This window comes from Parambassis ranga, chromosome 22, assembly GCF_900634625.1.
Source record: "Parambassis ranga chromosome 22, fParRan2.1, whole genome shotgun sequence".
Classification (NCBI taxonomy): Eukaryota; Metazoa; Chordata; class Actinopteri; family Ambassidae; genus Parambassis; species Parambassis ranga.
Window position 1 is genome coordinate 6,155,575 of NC_041042.1, and position 15,345 is coordinate 6,170,919.

Below are 15,345 nucleotides of genomic sequence, written 5' to 3' on the forward strand. Positions count from 1 at the left end.
AGGTTGTGTTTCCTTGTCATCTTGAAAAAGCAATTTCTACTCTGTGTGGGACACAATAAACCTGTCAATCATAACAACATGTATAGTACCCTGTAATCCCCTGTAGCACCACTTATTTAAAAACATTACTCTGGTTTTTTTTGTCTGTTTGGTCATTAAAGAGAAAACACAATGCAAATATCATGGAATATAAAAGAGTGATACCAAATTGCCTGGAATGAGGCCATCTGATGTGACTATGAAAATTGATCTCTGTTAGAGAAAATTGGGTATTTATCTGTTGTTTGGTTTTTCTGTTAACTTGTTTTTTGCCATTTCAACCATGTGGTGTGATTGAAATAATGTGATAAGTAATACACAAGTTCAATAATGTGATACAACTCCAGAAATGAATCACAGTTAGGATTTAATACATCTGTGAGGCGTGCTCTTGTCCAAAATGTCCACACAAAATAAAAGCATTTTTACCTTTTTTCATTCTAATTGTCACTCTCATTCCTTTCTTTTATTTTCACTCTCTCACTCCATTCGCTCTTTATTCCACAGGAAACAAATTACAGGAAAATGACAAGCGACAGCAACAACTCAATGACTGATTTCAAGAGAAGCAATATGGCAAGATTGAGGATGTATTTGTGAAGATGAAAGATGAACTTGGAACATAATATGCACCTTTTGAAAACAAAATTATTTATATTTTGCAGTTGGATGTCATCAGCAGCCAGACAGTTCATTTTTGCAACCGCAATTTTCAACTCAAGCGATAACGTTGATAAAATAGTAGCCTCGATCAAACCACTTTTGAAGCCAATACAAGCTGGTAATGACTGTGGAGTGTAATGTTGTTCATCAACTATACATGCAGAGCATAGTGCTCTAATAAGCACTGCACAATGCGTGGTGTTGAATTCAGCATCAAACATCTATCAATGTCATCACCCCTCTAACTTGGCCGGAACCTGAGTAGATAGCAGTGAAAACATGGTCCATTCAGCAATTATTCACAGAGTCTTGGACTAATGGTGCTCTGAATGCACAGACACAGCAAATGCAGCGAGTTAGTGGACCAGCAGTAATGGCCCCATACAGAGCATGTGTTTTTCTATGAGTGTGTGTGTGGTAGGCATTCTGGAGGGGGAGGGGATCATCATCTGTAACTGATTCACAACAAGCAAAAACATGTCTAATTATGAATCAGGATAGCAACCGAAGAGACCAACTCACTTCTTTCCTCCACACTCCCCACTCTCTCCTTCTCCCTCTCGGTCCCGCCCGCCCGCCCGAGCCAGGTTCCATATCAGGCAGATGAAAACATAACCTGTCACATTCCATCCCATTAAACCAGCAACAAACCATGTGGTCTATTCACATGGAGGAACGAGGAGAGCTGGAGAGCTAGACAAGAAGAGCAATGCATCAGTGCATCTGGGTTCACTCAGAAGTGATGAATTATTCACTATTTTTATGCTAATGTCATTTTAATGTTAAAAATACTTACAGATATGCAGATCTTAGACTTAGTGTGTGATATGGTATGTTTGCTATATATGCTTACAAGAGAATTAAAAATATTTATGACATTGATTTTGCACATACTGTACACAAACATAAAACGTGTAATTATCTTCTGCAATACCTAATGCATTAGAGCACTCACACTGAGCCCCCAAATCTCTGCTGCATGTGTATTTTTTTTAAGTCCATCAGGCAGAGCAAGGTAATGACAGCGCACTCACTTGTGCAGTCATTAGCCCCGCTTAATGCTGGGAATTAACACAAATTAAGTGAAGTTAAGTACATGCATTAGAGGAGCTTGTTTGGGACAGCTTTTCACTTTTTCAGACCAGAGCTTGCCTCTGACGTTCAGCAAAGGCAGGAGACATGAAACTGAAGTACACAAATCCCCTGTTCAACTGTTAAAGTACTACCTACTTGTCAGAATTCATTGAGAACTGATTAGCAGTGTTAATAGAGCTCTAAGGACACCTAGTGGTCATGTTAACGCTACAGATGCAGAAACACTGTGGCTTGTAAAACAGGTGGATTAGAATGGTGAATGGTGGTGTTTCATTCACAGTTAGGGCAAAAAACACATTTTCCTTCCAACTTGCTTACTTTAAAATTTGATGTTCAAAAATTAAATAAAAGACTGTGTTAATCTCAGAACATTGTTCAGACACACATAACAAAGGTCTGCAGTGAAACTGAGTCTCAGCAACAGAATACAGGTGGCTTGGTAAACCCAGTTTCTCACGTTTTTTCATATATCAGTCTACGAGGTCTCACACGTAATACTGGACACATCTTCCATAAGTTGTTAACTACACAACTATTATACTAAATCAAAAGAAAGACAGGATGTATTATTTTACAATGGTCACCAGAATAAACATCAAAAATAGTAAGAGGAGCATGTTTATTTCCAGTTACCACACACAAGATTTGCTTGTTACATTTTCTGTAAAGAGGCTAACATGATGAAACTGACAATCTCTGAAATCCATTTGGACCTTATTCAAGATTACATCTTTATCTGACTGACTGCAGATTATTGTCCACAGAGAGGTGTGCTAAAGCTGGATTATCCACTTGTTGGGGATGCATTTGACCCGATGGACGCAGCATGCCAGACTCACACGCCCTTACATCTGTGGGTGTTTTTTTACTTGTTTGGGAGCAAAGGATAGCATGGGATAGCAGGCAAAATGACACCAAAACCTTTCATCCTCAGATTACCATGGTTAGTGATCTACATATGTGGATTGAACATGAACTCATAGTTATTATAAATGCATTTGAAATTAATGCACTGAATGCCCTCTTCAAGCAGCCTAATTTACTTTAAACCACCGCATCATTTAAAGAGCTGTTATTTACTAACATATCAAAATTCAAAATGCCACATCAGGACATATTTTAATGTCCTGCAAGACATGGCAAAATACTGTGGAATATTAAACCACAAGACTCATGGCAGTTATGAGCGTTTCCCTCTATATGTTCCACATCTTCTGGCTGCTACATGGGTGGAGGTTTGCCACTATTTGGGAATCTGGAACGGCAAGTGTTAGCACATTATTTCTTGTATACTTTTTTAAAACATTTTTTTAATCTGTTTTTTTTTTACAAACCTTCGATCCTGCTGCTGTTTGGAATATGTAATATTGCCTCTGTTCCCATCATATTGGAGACCTGAGGTTGGCAGGTTGTTTCCTGTTCTCCGGCTGTGTCCGTAGCTACTCTCAGATAGGCCGCTTTGAGCAACATTGGTATACTTGCTGTTCTGCTTGTCTGGTTTGGGATTAATACCAGAATGAGATGGTCAGAAGTAGCAGTGTTAATGTGAAAACATTTTCCCACATAACAAGCTACACATGCCTTAAGTTTAGTATACGTATCACCTGTGGCATTAGAAACTTACATTTGTGTGTGCAGTGGCCTTCATCCAAGTTACTCTGCAGGATATCATGCACATGCACATTCTGTAGCCCTCCAATAATGCTCATTCCTCTCAGAGTGATGTTAGTAGGCATAAGTCCAGGTAAGCTTATATCGGTGACAGGGAAACAAGCTCCAGGGTGCTGAGAGCAGAGCTTTATGACAAAATATTAAACAAGGAGCATGAGAAAAAAAGACATGATTCCTCAGGACAGAGCTGCTTTGAAGAACATAAGCAGATGTTCACATAATGTATAAAAATCATCTCTTAAGTGCCTTCGGGGTTAACTCAATGTTTTTGACCTCAATAACATATGCATATCCCAACTCTGTAACCATTATTCTCTGCCTTCTGTGTCTGCTTCTGTCGGTCTCTTCCACCCACACACTTGGTAGGGGAGTGGTGATTACATTACTTATTGTTCCACATACATAAGCATCTTATAGGCTAACAGTAATTACTACTCATCAATACCAATGTTTAAATTCAAGTAAAAGCAGTTACAGGCAGAGCTTGAGACAGATGACAGAGACAGCACTTATTAGAGTCAATAGGGAGAGGTCTGTGTTTGTATTTTTAATGAGAAAGCCTTGGATTCTCTGCTCTGTCATTTCCATATCTACGATTAACAAGCAGAGGGGGTCGCATTGACCTGGCTAATAGGGGGTAAATCCACTGGTGCATTATCGGCCGGGCACATTTCATCTAATCAGCAGGATGATGCTAGCAGGCTTAGACTGCTTTTAATTCAGAGCTGCGGGAGAATTACAGCCCCACTCACTCATTACATGAACATAAAATCAGTGGGAGGGAAAGAGTTTGATCCAGGTTATCCCCCCTTTGTGGTGGCAGCGGTTTGGGTTGCTGTCATGTCATGGATTCAGATGGATAACATGATAAGGCCCATCATGAGATTTTGTAATGTAGTCTGCAAGAGATGTACAGTGGGAGGTGACCCAAAAAGGGTCAGGTTTTTTTTTTAACAATACTGGAATTATCACATAAAATTTCAATAATAAAATCTATCAAATTCCATGTCTTATGCACATATGTGTTTGTGAGTATGAATGATGTGTACAGTTCTCACAGATTGATCAGCACTGAGGAGTTCCGCCCTAGTCTTTTCCTCCAGAGTGACCATCTCTCCATCTAGAACCTGAAGCTGGGTCAGACGAAGCACTACTGCTTGTCTATGGAGAGATTTTCGTGCCACCTGAAAAGAAAAAAACACATTTTTGATTATCAAAGAAAAAAGCCCGGTTTTACAGTGGAATAAACATGTTATGTGGGTCCCTGGGTAGCCATGTTCCCAGCAGCTATTCCAGTAACCCAGCTGACAGCAGCAGATAGGTCCCTTCCCAGCTGAGGGCACCCTCTGGCCAGGGTTTGAACCCAGCCTATCCAGTCAAAGAACTGCATGTTCCTGCAGGACACTGCTGCTGTGATCAACTTGTGAGTGTGTGCCAGTGGATGTCCAGTAAAGAGAAGACAGACTCTGGCTAGGGAACATGGCTGAAGGAGCTATCTCATGCGGTCAACAGCAGGAGGTATTGTCTCCAGGGTGGCTGTTGGCCTCTATCCCCCTGGCAGGATTAACCCCTCAGTCATGGGAAAAGAAGGGGGATGGGGTCGAGCAGCAAAGAGGCAACCACAGCTGAGCACTACCCTATGGACAACAGAGCGGTCTTGGGCTGCTGGCTCTGCTCAGACCTGATCCATGAGCTCCAGATGGGTGATGTAACAGGGTCAGTAGTGCCCTGCCATTTGGTCAACGAATTTGTGTCTGATGCCAGCCAGTTTGAGATATAGCAGACGGGCAATCGTGTAATCACTTAATTTGGATCCACAGAGTTACACTGGGTTCGTGTTTTGTATTGTGAGACCTAGCCTGTTAGTATGCCTTTTCAAAAGAAAGAGTGAGAAGTGTCCTCATGTATCCATATCACTGTGTGAGCTTATAATAGAAAACACACGTATAATAATCCCATCCATTCACAAAATCTGATTGGAGTTGAAACTGTGCATACAATTCGGTAAAACTCACAGGATTGCCAACAACGGAGAGCTCTGTCAGTGAGGGAAGAACTTCTAATTTTTCAAGCTCTGTCACGTCCTACAAAAAGGGAAGAAGCAAAGATTATTTAGGTTGCTTTATCATTTCCTTCCCCTTTGATATAGTCTGATGTTTGATGATAATAGAGACATATGCATTGGGGTTGAACATTTCATAATTTGGGTATAGGGAGGATGGAAGCAGCTGATGGGAGAGATTACATGTGTGAGCTTTCATTAATCTCATGAGAGAGTTTGGGCACGCAACAGGGCATGGGGGTGTTTTCTGTCATTCCCAGCTTTATGCTCAGACTTGGCTGTGATTCAAAGACGCCCCCACTGTGAGGACGGATGCTTTGGGATGATTGCTGTATTTTATGTCTTAATTGAATGCGTGGAAACATTAAGGAAGTGCAGGGAAGAAGGAACTGGCAACAAAAGTGCAAATCACTTCCCTGGGTGCGGAGATGCAGACTGAGAAGCTGATTACACGTTGCCCTGATTGTTCCCCTCTATCTTCATACACACGGCCCTGACCTTCAATCAAACTTGATTCTCCTTAATGCTACCCCTTGCATGCCACAGTGGGTGGTAATGACTCATGATTACTATACTTCATGTCTTACTTTGCAAATGCAGGGAAAAGTAATACTGCTGCACGCCGAATCAAATACATTTTTAAACATTTGACACATATGAACCAATCAGTAAAAGTTGGTGGTAAATCAGAAACTGCTCAAAGGATGACTGTGACCTCGGTGATGACCTCAGGAAAATCACTGTGCTGTGAGTTATTCAGGCAGCTTAATTGAATATGTAGTTTCATTAAAAATCTGAATATAAACATGAAAAAATTCAGAGTATGAGGCCACCGTGACAGAATACCTGCAGCTTGTTCATGCCGAGGAAGAGCTTGCGGAGCTCAGTCAGAGAATCAAGATGGTTTAGCTCGCGGATCCGATTCTCTGCTAGGTGAAGTTCCAGTAAGACGCTCTGGGCTGTGAATGAGTTCTTGGTCAGAACTTTGATCCGGTTTCTGTCTAACACAAGCTCTCTGAGCTGGTGAAGCCCCTCCAAGCCCTCCACATGGCTGATCTCATTGTCTGAGGAGAGAAAAAAAACCTTCTAAAAACAATAAAAAGACAAACATAACCTAATTATTCTATTATTACACAAGTAAATTGCACATCTAAACAATATAACAGGCAGCATTTTATGGCAATATTAATATTGGTCAGATATTTGTTGTGTGCCCCGGATGTAAAAAGCACTGAAATAACAGAGAAAGCTCCCAGAGGTTTCTAAGAAAAAGGAAGAAAAGAAAGTGAGGTTAGCTTTGTGGGGCAAATCACCCTCACAAAGCAAAACTCAATCAAACGCCATCAAAAGCTGTTGAAAAGAAAGTCAGTCATTCTTTTCTTCAAGTCTCATCACCCACCTGGCCTTAGGTCTATGGGAGACTTTGCTTTCAGCGCTAGCCTTTTCACAGGCTCTATACACTGCACTTTTAATCGGCCTGGAGAGGGAGGGGCAGCATGACAACCATACATACCTTGAAGGAAGAGCGCTTTAAGATTGGTGAGCCTGCTGAGCTGCAGATTGGCCATATTGGAGATGCCATTGTGACTCAAATGAAGCACCTCCAGGCTTTCCATCAGTGGCTCCAGGCTGCCAATGGGCCCTGTATCCCTTAAACACACACACACAATGACAGTCTGAAACCTCTGTGGTTAAATGAACATCTCATTCTCCCTCTGGCTTCTGCATTTAACTGGTGGGAGTTCACAGGTGCAGACCACCTCAAGGCAATCGCAGTGTGGATGAACAAAAGAATGCCTGTTACAGCACTGTCCATAAACACACTTCTACAGACATTGAAAGACCACATTAATTTTGTCAAATACACCAACAAGATTTTATTTTATTTAAGATCTTTTAAACCATGTTTTGTGGTTTAAAAGAAAACTCTTACATTTATTTTTTTAACTGCAGAGGCAGCTCATGCATTGGGTGGTCAGTGCTGCCCCCTAATGGTAGCAGTCTGCAAAAACAGTGTGCGACTGCACATGTTCATGAAACGTTTGGTGTCAAAAATTTGACAAACAAATATTGGGATTTCAGGATGGAAATATTAAGCAGTCACTTGATTAAATGCACCTATCTGGCCCCTTATAAATAAACTATTAAAGAAGATTAAGAGCGTTACCTGTTAGTTTTGGATGAGTTAGGCTGGCCGTAGCCACTGGAGTGGACTTTATTGTACAGTGTTTGTCTGTTTGTACGACCTGAGAGAGTCTTCTGTGTGGGCAAAATGGATTCGATGTGATTGTAGTTCAGGCACAGAGTCTGTGCAGAAGACAACATAAATTACTTATTTGTTCATGACTCAGATACTTTTAAAGCCAGCCTCTTGATACTGAGCATGTTTTGTACTTTGATGTTCGGCAGGTAGACGAGGCCGGAGAATGAGGTGAGGTTGTTGTGGTCTAAGTTGACACTGCGCAGGTTACAAAAGAGGTCTACTGGAGAGAGATCAACCATCCTGTGGGAAGGAAAGCAGAGCACCTTATGCATCATCAGTAACAGCATAACAGTCTCATTCTCATTCTTTCAAATGTTTTTTTTTTTTTGCTTTTACAACAATCTATTACCGAATGGAGCAGGATTGCAGGGTTAGGTAGGTGATTTCTGTGTAGTTTGATTGCCCCAGCTTCTCTGCTACTATGTCAGCAGTTAGCCTTCCCTTAAACATATTCTTTGCACTCTCACACTCGCTTGCTTCCTGCAGAAAACAGACAAGCATGGCCAACACAAACTAGCAGATGTTACTATTACAGTATTGTGGGTTTCTGTAAGTTGCAAATTTCAGCACATACCACTGCAATTCCATCCAGAGCTTTAAGGGAGGGCAGATGGAACACCACATATATCCGGTAGTTTTCCAGTTTCTCCACTAAAGGATTTCCACAGAGATCCAGAAGGATGAGGTTTGTCAATCCCTGAAAAGACAACACAACAAAAACTTTGGAAACCTACCATCCTTCCTGACTGTGGGGCTGGTTTGATTAGAATCTCACTTTCATATAGTAGATGTCCCTTGATGTAGAAATCTGGTTGCTGCCAATGTAGAGTTCAAGCAGAGAGCGCACTCTGTGAATGCCATGCAGAGAAGTGATGCAGTTTTTCTCTGCAGACAAAAAGGACAGATTGGGCAGCGTGTCCAGAACTGAGGCATCAAGACCAGACAGCTGATTCTCATCAACACTCAGTTTGTTTAGGCAATGCAGTCCTGATAGTCCTGAAGAAAGAGAGCAGACCATTAATATAGAAAATAAAAATAAAGTATATCATAATGTTGTGATCTGTCATTGTCAGGTTGAGAATGTGACTGACCACTGAGGCTGCTGATGCTGTTGTTGTTTAGAGAAAGCTCCTCAAGTTTCAGGCAGCTGTCAAGACCTTCCAGTTTGGAGATGTTGTTATTATTAAATGAGGCCCAGCGCAGGTTAACCAGTTTATTCAGACTGATCAACCTGAAAATCCTCTGGTTATCAAGGTTCAGGGTGGTGATCTGGAAATGTTACAGCCACAAACACATATGTACACGTTTATTAAAGCTTACATGCATTACGATTCAAACTATACCACCCATAATCATTTCTGGGAGTAAACATTTTTTGCATGTTACCTTTGCAGCCCACTCCAGTTCACTACAGAGGCCCCTAGGTGCTGGACTCGAACAATATAGAAGCTGGGCTGTTGGCAGAAGACTGAGACTCCGGGGACGGTCACTGTTGGTACGAGAGTGCGCTAGAAGAAATGCCTTCAGGCAGTGTAAACTTATGAAATGACAGGACTGTTTGTAGCCATTTCTCCTAAATAATCAACCTTACATTTAATTAAAAAAGATGTCTCAACTTGAGAAATAAAAGTATAGGTTATCTTTACATTGTTATTTTTAGTGTCTCACCTGGTTCATTTCACACCCTGTGGCCATCTGAACAGCTTCAGCAGCTTCCTCATCTGCTACCAGCACATCATCAAGGTGTGTGAGGGTTGTGAGACGGCCCAATATTGTCATTCTGACTACCTCTGGCTGAAAGAGAGGAAACATACCTAAAATATGACAACTTATCGTACAGCATATTGCAGCTAGCATTGCATCCACTCAACAGAATTTTTGAGCTTGAACTGGCTAATATATATTAGATCAAGGCACGCACCTTGTCCCATGGATTGTGTCGGGTATCCAACTTGAGCAGAGCAGGTGTGTGCTTCCTGAGCACGGCTGTATCCTCTCTAGCCTTGGTCAAATTGTTCCAGCGCACATCGAGCTGTTTGAGCTGACCCAGCCCCCGCAGCCCTTCTAGAGTCACTAAATGGTTAAAGCTGGCATCCAGACACTCAAGGTTGGGCTGTGATTTAGAAATTAAGTGGACATTTTTATTTTATGTTACAGTAACATGTTACAATGTTGCTTTCTTATTACTTTAAACACATTGTTTCAATTTAAGGGTAATAATATCTTTTCCTTCATTATACCATGTGTGAAATGTCATCAAGGCGCGTGAACTGATTGAAACTGATGGTCAGATGTCTCAGAGCTGTGAGGATGGAGATCTCCTTTATTTTACTCAGACTGTTCCCGTGAAGGTTGAGCACCTGGAGATTCAATGCATCAGTGGTAAGGAGATGGTTTCAAAACGTTTTTTTAAAAAAAGGGGGGAACACTTACAGTGATCTGACTGAGGACGTTTGCTCTGGCCACACTGAGTAGAATTTTATCATTCAAACTTAACAACCTGGGCTGCGGTTTCAACACAGGCTCCATGTTGAGGACTCCTTTGTCCAGGATGAAATCCTTTGAAAGGACAGAGTCTCTGTATGCGCTATGGCTCGACAGTGCAGCTTGTTCTTTGTCCTGGTAATAGAATGTGAATTTGCAGTGGATGCATAATTATTTGTTTTTGTTGTGAAAGGAGATAAAAGATACAAACACAAATAAAATTAAACTGAATTGAAATAATTACCCCAGTGATGTATTCAAAATATATGATGTACTCAGGTAAGATGAGCTCATGGTCAAACACAAACCACTGCCTGCGGCTGGGATTACCCTCAGGAGCGGTATGGGATTTGGTGGAGCCGGGTGTCTCTAAATAATAATAATAAAAAAAAAAACACACACATATTAAAAAAGGACAAGTACAAATAAAAAAGCTGTTTGTCATGTCTATTAAATCATAATTACCTTCACTCACTGCAGTCTGGTGTTGCGTGTCCACATTGCGATAAACAGAGAAGACGTTAGGAAAGCTGCTTCTGTCCACAGGTTCTTCTTCTTGGAGAGGCATGCTGTTACCCACAAACACTTTGGAAACAATAATATGACCTAAAGGGAAAAAAAAACTTTTGACCATAAAAAAGCTAATGTGACTATTAAGACATAATAAAATGAGGAATATAAACTCACCATGCCTGAAGGAGATTGGACTGGAACTCTGTTTGTTATCATCTTGACTGGCCTTCCGCAGTGCGTACTCTATTCTGGGTTGTTCAGTCACACTAAGGCTATTGGACACAGGTATAGCACCCTCTCCTCCCATGGCCTAATCCAAAGAGTTAATATGATTTGTAACTAAAGCAACAATTAGACAAGAAAGAAACTACACATATTTCCAAACCTGTTTTGTTATACACCAGATTTAGTTTCACACTGACAGAACTTACATTGGATTACGCTCAGTAAACATTTTGTTGGAAATTATTCTTTCATGGTCTTATGTACATGTAGATGATTTCTCTGCACTCTTTGAGGAATAAATATGGGTGATAGAGAGGGATTGTTGTAGTGTTGGATTCTTTCCAGGAGCACACACACACCTTTTGTTGCTTAGCTGTTTTGAAGCCTTCCTCCAGAATGCACAAAGTTTCTTCCTTCTCACATTTTTCAGGGTCACTGGTGTAGAATAAGTACTCCAGTTGGCGTCTGAAATTCCTGCTTAAAAAGATCCTTTACTTACTGACACAATATCAAGCTTTACTGTAAAGCTATTGTTAAATGCCTTTCAAATTCCATTCCTTTTCTTCTTTGTAGATAAATGTACTTACTGTGGAAAACTAACAGAGTCTTCGCTGGCAAGACTGTGAAGTCGTTCCTCAAAGCGGAGCCTCAAAGCACTGTTGTGGATGCGGGTGACTCTGTGTATCTTAATGTCCATGATGCCGTGCATGCTGAAGTCAGAAGGAGAGAAGCCGGAAAGCAGGAGGTCGCAGCAGAAAGTAAACCTGTCAGTGAGAAAAATAAAATGGTATTTCTCCCCTTTCAGTGTAAATGGCACAATACATTGTAATTAAAAATAGACAGGGTAAGTACCAAGGGTCTGTAGCGCTGCCCTCTTCCAAACGGATATTTCCAACACTTTCAAGCTCCACTAATAGAAACTGCACTGTATATTCCGTCCTGTTTGTAGCTAGGGCCACACCTCGTTCATACCAGGCTTCAATTCTGAAAATAAAAGAAATCACTTTTATTCAGGTTGTTGGTATGTAGAGGACTATGTTGCACTGTAGGAAATGAAATGATGCAAAGCCATAATAAATTCTATCAGTAGCAGACTAACTCATCCAGCCTCCTGGTCCATTGTTTCAGTCTTTCCCTCAGTGCTTCTATTTTAAGGAGTATTTTGTGCTCCATGGCAGGATCACAGCTGATGTCAATGGCTGAGTCACTTTTTTCACTGAATCCGTCCTCCAGCTGGGCCGCTTCTCCTCCTTCATCCTCCAGTTTGCTGGTAGACTTCCGACAGCTGACTGGCCCCATGGAGAGCTCACGTTCAAGCTAGGAAAGTATCACAGTACGTCTCTTTGAAATGTGTGAAGAAACAGCTATGCTGTGCAGCTAAATAATGCAGCTGTTGATAATGCTGCTTTATAATTGATAGATAGTACTTACGCATTTAAGGCTATGACTGAGGGTCCTGATGGATTCTTCAGGTAACTGTAACAGAGTTTTCTTCTTCTCAATCAGGCTAGACTGAGTCTGAGCCAGGTTCCTCCGAGCAGTACGCACACGCATGTTGTAGTACATCATTTTCTTCATCACAGCAGACTACAAGAAAAAGGGCTTTTAGTGTAGGATAAAGATGAGTAAACAGTTATATATAGAAGGATGGCCATTTTTAAAATCAAGCCCAGTTTTTTTATTGCAATCATTTTCAAATTCTCAGCTTAAATTAAAGGTGAAAATCATAAAAATCCATAATGTTGTCTTTGTTTTACCACAGTATCTGGAGAAATAAAAAAACAAATCAACGATTTAATCCCAACAGTGAGCTATGAGCCCCAGGTCGTCTCACAGCTCTGCAGGTCTTTAGTACCTCAGCTGCTTCTTTGTCCTGCTTGCTGGAGACATCATATGTGTCGAGTCTCTGGAGGCCTGGCATGTGGTAAATAATGTGTGTGGCGTAGTTACACAGCAAACACACTGGGTTTGGGCTGGAAGTAGGCTCCTGCAGCGCTAGTTCTCTTAAACTGGGTAGATTGGCAAGCAGGGTGAGCTCCTGTTACAACAACAGAAAACAAGAAAGAGGAAAGCGTTTTACATGACATGTCACAGGGCAGCCGACCTTTTTAAAGTCTTTTGTTAGGCCAGTAACCTGGACCTTTGACCACTTCATTCTCATCCTGAAATTCTAGAGGTCAGTTGTACAAAATTTTAGGAAATGTCCTGCTCTTTCTGTCAAGATTTTCTTGACATATTATATTCACAAGAACAGGACAGTCAACTGAAATTATATTTTTTCTTCTATTTTTATCTTTTAATAAAGATACAGACCGTACACATACTTTAACTTCCTCTCCTTTTAAGAGGGAAGTGTGTATGTTTTAGTCTTTTGTATACGTATTTAAACGTAACAGTGCATAGTGTTAAAGGAACTGTCTGTAACCCCGATCCTGTTGACTCCACACTGAAAAGGATTTCTAAATATTAGACGTTATAAACCAAACATCTTTTGAAGCTTCAATATTCACTACACATCTTGTAATGTCACATTGTGATGCCAAAGGGGGCACAGGCCTTTCTTTGATCCTGCATTTACTGCAATATACTATGTGGAGAATGATAATAATTGAATTCTTTAAGGCTGGGAGGGGACAAACGGTGGGGTGCAGGAATAGGATCCGAGCTGTTAATCCATTGAAAGCTACAGCTTTGAAACTTTTTTGTGCTTCTTGTAAAAGTGACCTTGAACTTAACAGCAACTGTGAACGAGCTCGGCAGCTAAAGCATATGTGTAAAATGTATAACTAACACAAACCTGCATATTTATAAAACACATTTTTTTAAATAGATGCAATCACGAATATATATCATTGAATTATGAATGGCAAAAATTTAAAATATATACTGCTCAATACCTCAATGAAGATCTTGTTCAGCCAGCACATTCTAGGAATGATTGAAAATCTGAACTGGCTGAGACCCCAACATTTCTCAAGAATTTAGAAACGTTCTATTGTCAAACCAAGGATTTTAATAAGATTTGAGAAGATAAGTAAGAAAACTTTTTACAGAAGGAATTTCAAAAGCATATTTCGGTTTTGAATCTTACCTTAAAGGAGCTGATCTTGTTTCCAGACAGATTGAGGCTCTGAAGATTGTCATTGGGATCAAGGCTGTGACCTTTGAAAATAAAAAAATATTATGATTATTATTAATATTTCTACTATTACCATTATTTTGCTTTTTAAACAAAGTATCCATCAAACTTTCCACAAACCTACCGATCCGTTCAATGAAGTTGTCTGCAAGGTTCAGTTCTTTAAGGTTTTGAAGTGTGTTCAAGCCCTTTAAGAGGAAAAAAAACACAACAACAAAAGAGTTAGATGACAATTCAGTTTTAGTGAGCTAAATAAAAAAAAGAAGCAAAGAGTTCAAACCTGTATCTTGGTTATGCGATTATTATTGAGCCATAAGACTTCAAGGTTGACCTGCAAGTCTAAATTCTCAATTTTATCAATTTGATTATCATAAAGGTACAGTTTCTCCAGTTGAACACAATTCTGTAATCCAGAGATTTCCTGCAATAAACACAAGACATTATAACTTAATGTATATTATACAAACCAGTGTCAGCATCTCAACATCACTAACTTACTGTCAGGTGGCACTGGATTATCCAGAGCTCCTGGAGCACTGGACAGCACTCCAACCCTTCAATGTGTTTTATATGTTGGTCCACTATAGTAAGCTGGCAAAGTTTTGGGAAGAAGGAGAGCCCAACCATGCGCGGGAAACCAGAAAAGAAGATTTCCAGTGACTTGATGTTGCTCCCATCTAGTGCAATTTTTTCATAGGACACTCCATTGACCATGCACTGTCCAAAACAATAATTGCAACATTTCAGTAACACATCTTTAATGAAGTAAAACAATGAAGAAGGAATAAAAGCCAAACATGCAGTTGAAATGTGTGTACATCATTACATCTTTTATCTTGTCTTTATTTATTGCTAGGCCTTTTCTTTCAAAACTTGAAAATGTGTGTTTTTTTTTTTTTTCATTGCATCCATGCAGGAGTATATTCTTGTATTGGTACTTTTACTGTTATAGTTCCAGCGTGGATTAAAACTGAATAGTAAAAGAAATGTTTGGGTTTCATACTCACCAGTTTTTTGACCACCTCCTCATCACTGCAGCTCTTTTGTTTCTCATTCTGCAGCATAACCTCACTGTCCCAAAGTTTCACCAAATAGCAGTTTTTATTTACAGTAATTGTATTTGCTCTGCTTTATTTTACTAGGAGCACACGGAAATAAAAAAAGAGGAAAGACACCCACTGTAATGCCACT

General features: G+C 40.3%; 1 protein-coding gene across 1 annotated transcript; it reads right to left on the reverse strand.

Annotated features, from left to right (window-relative positions):
• Positions 1-2,946: 2,946 nt before the first annotated feature.
• Positions 2,947-15,220, reverse strand: lrrc9 (leucine rich repeat containing 9). Its single transcript, XM_028395717.1, has 32 exons — positions 15,162-15,220; positions 14,653-14,871; positions 14,435-14,575; positions 14,279-14,342; positions 14,107-14,177; positions 12,871-13,053; positions 12,447-12,602; positions 12,115-12,332; positions 11,868-11,999; positions 11,603-11,779; positions 11,375-11,489; positions 10,965-11,100; positions 10,743-10,883; positions 10,522-10,646; positions 10,227-10,412; positions 10,034-10,153; positions 9,715-9,906; positions 9,462-9,587; positions 9,180-9,314; positions 8,885-9,062; positions 8,569-8,789; positions 8,368-8,490; positions 8,143-8,273; positions 7,925-8,033; positions 7,698-7,837; positions 7,044-7,159; positions 6,377-6,594; positions 5,484-5,552; positions 4,527-4,652; positions 3,422-3,593; positions 3,132-3,291; positions 2,947-3,052 (listed from the first exon to the last, which is right to left on the reverse strand). The coding sequence occupies exons 1-32, from the start codon at positions 15,216-15,218 to the stop codon at positions 3,019-3,021; spliced, it is 4,491 nt and encodes a 1,496-aa protein (XP_028251518.1). The 5' UTR covers positions 15,219-15,220; the 3' UTR covers positions 2,947-3,018.
• Positions 15,221-15,345: the final 125 nt, after the last annotated feature.

Excerpts from the sequence above, each read along its gene's own strand:
- lrrc9 (XM_028395717.1), bottom strand. The coding sequence starts at position 15,218 with ATGCTGCAGAATGAGAAACAAAAGAGCTGCAGTGATGAGGAGGTGGTC. Across the intron at positions 11,490-11,602 it reads GACTCTGTTAGTTTTCCACA|GAATTTCAGACGCCAACTGG; the intron begins GTAAGTACATTT and ends CTTTTTAAGCAG. Across the intron at positions 9,588-9,714 it reads GACACAATCCATGGGACAAG|CCAGAGGTAGTCAGAATGAC; the intron begins GTGCGTGCCTTG and ends CCTCTCTTTCAG.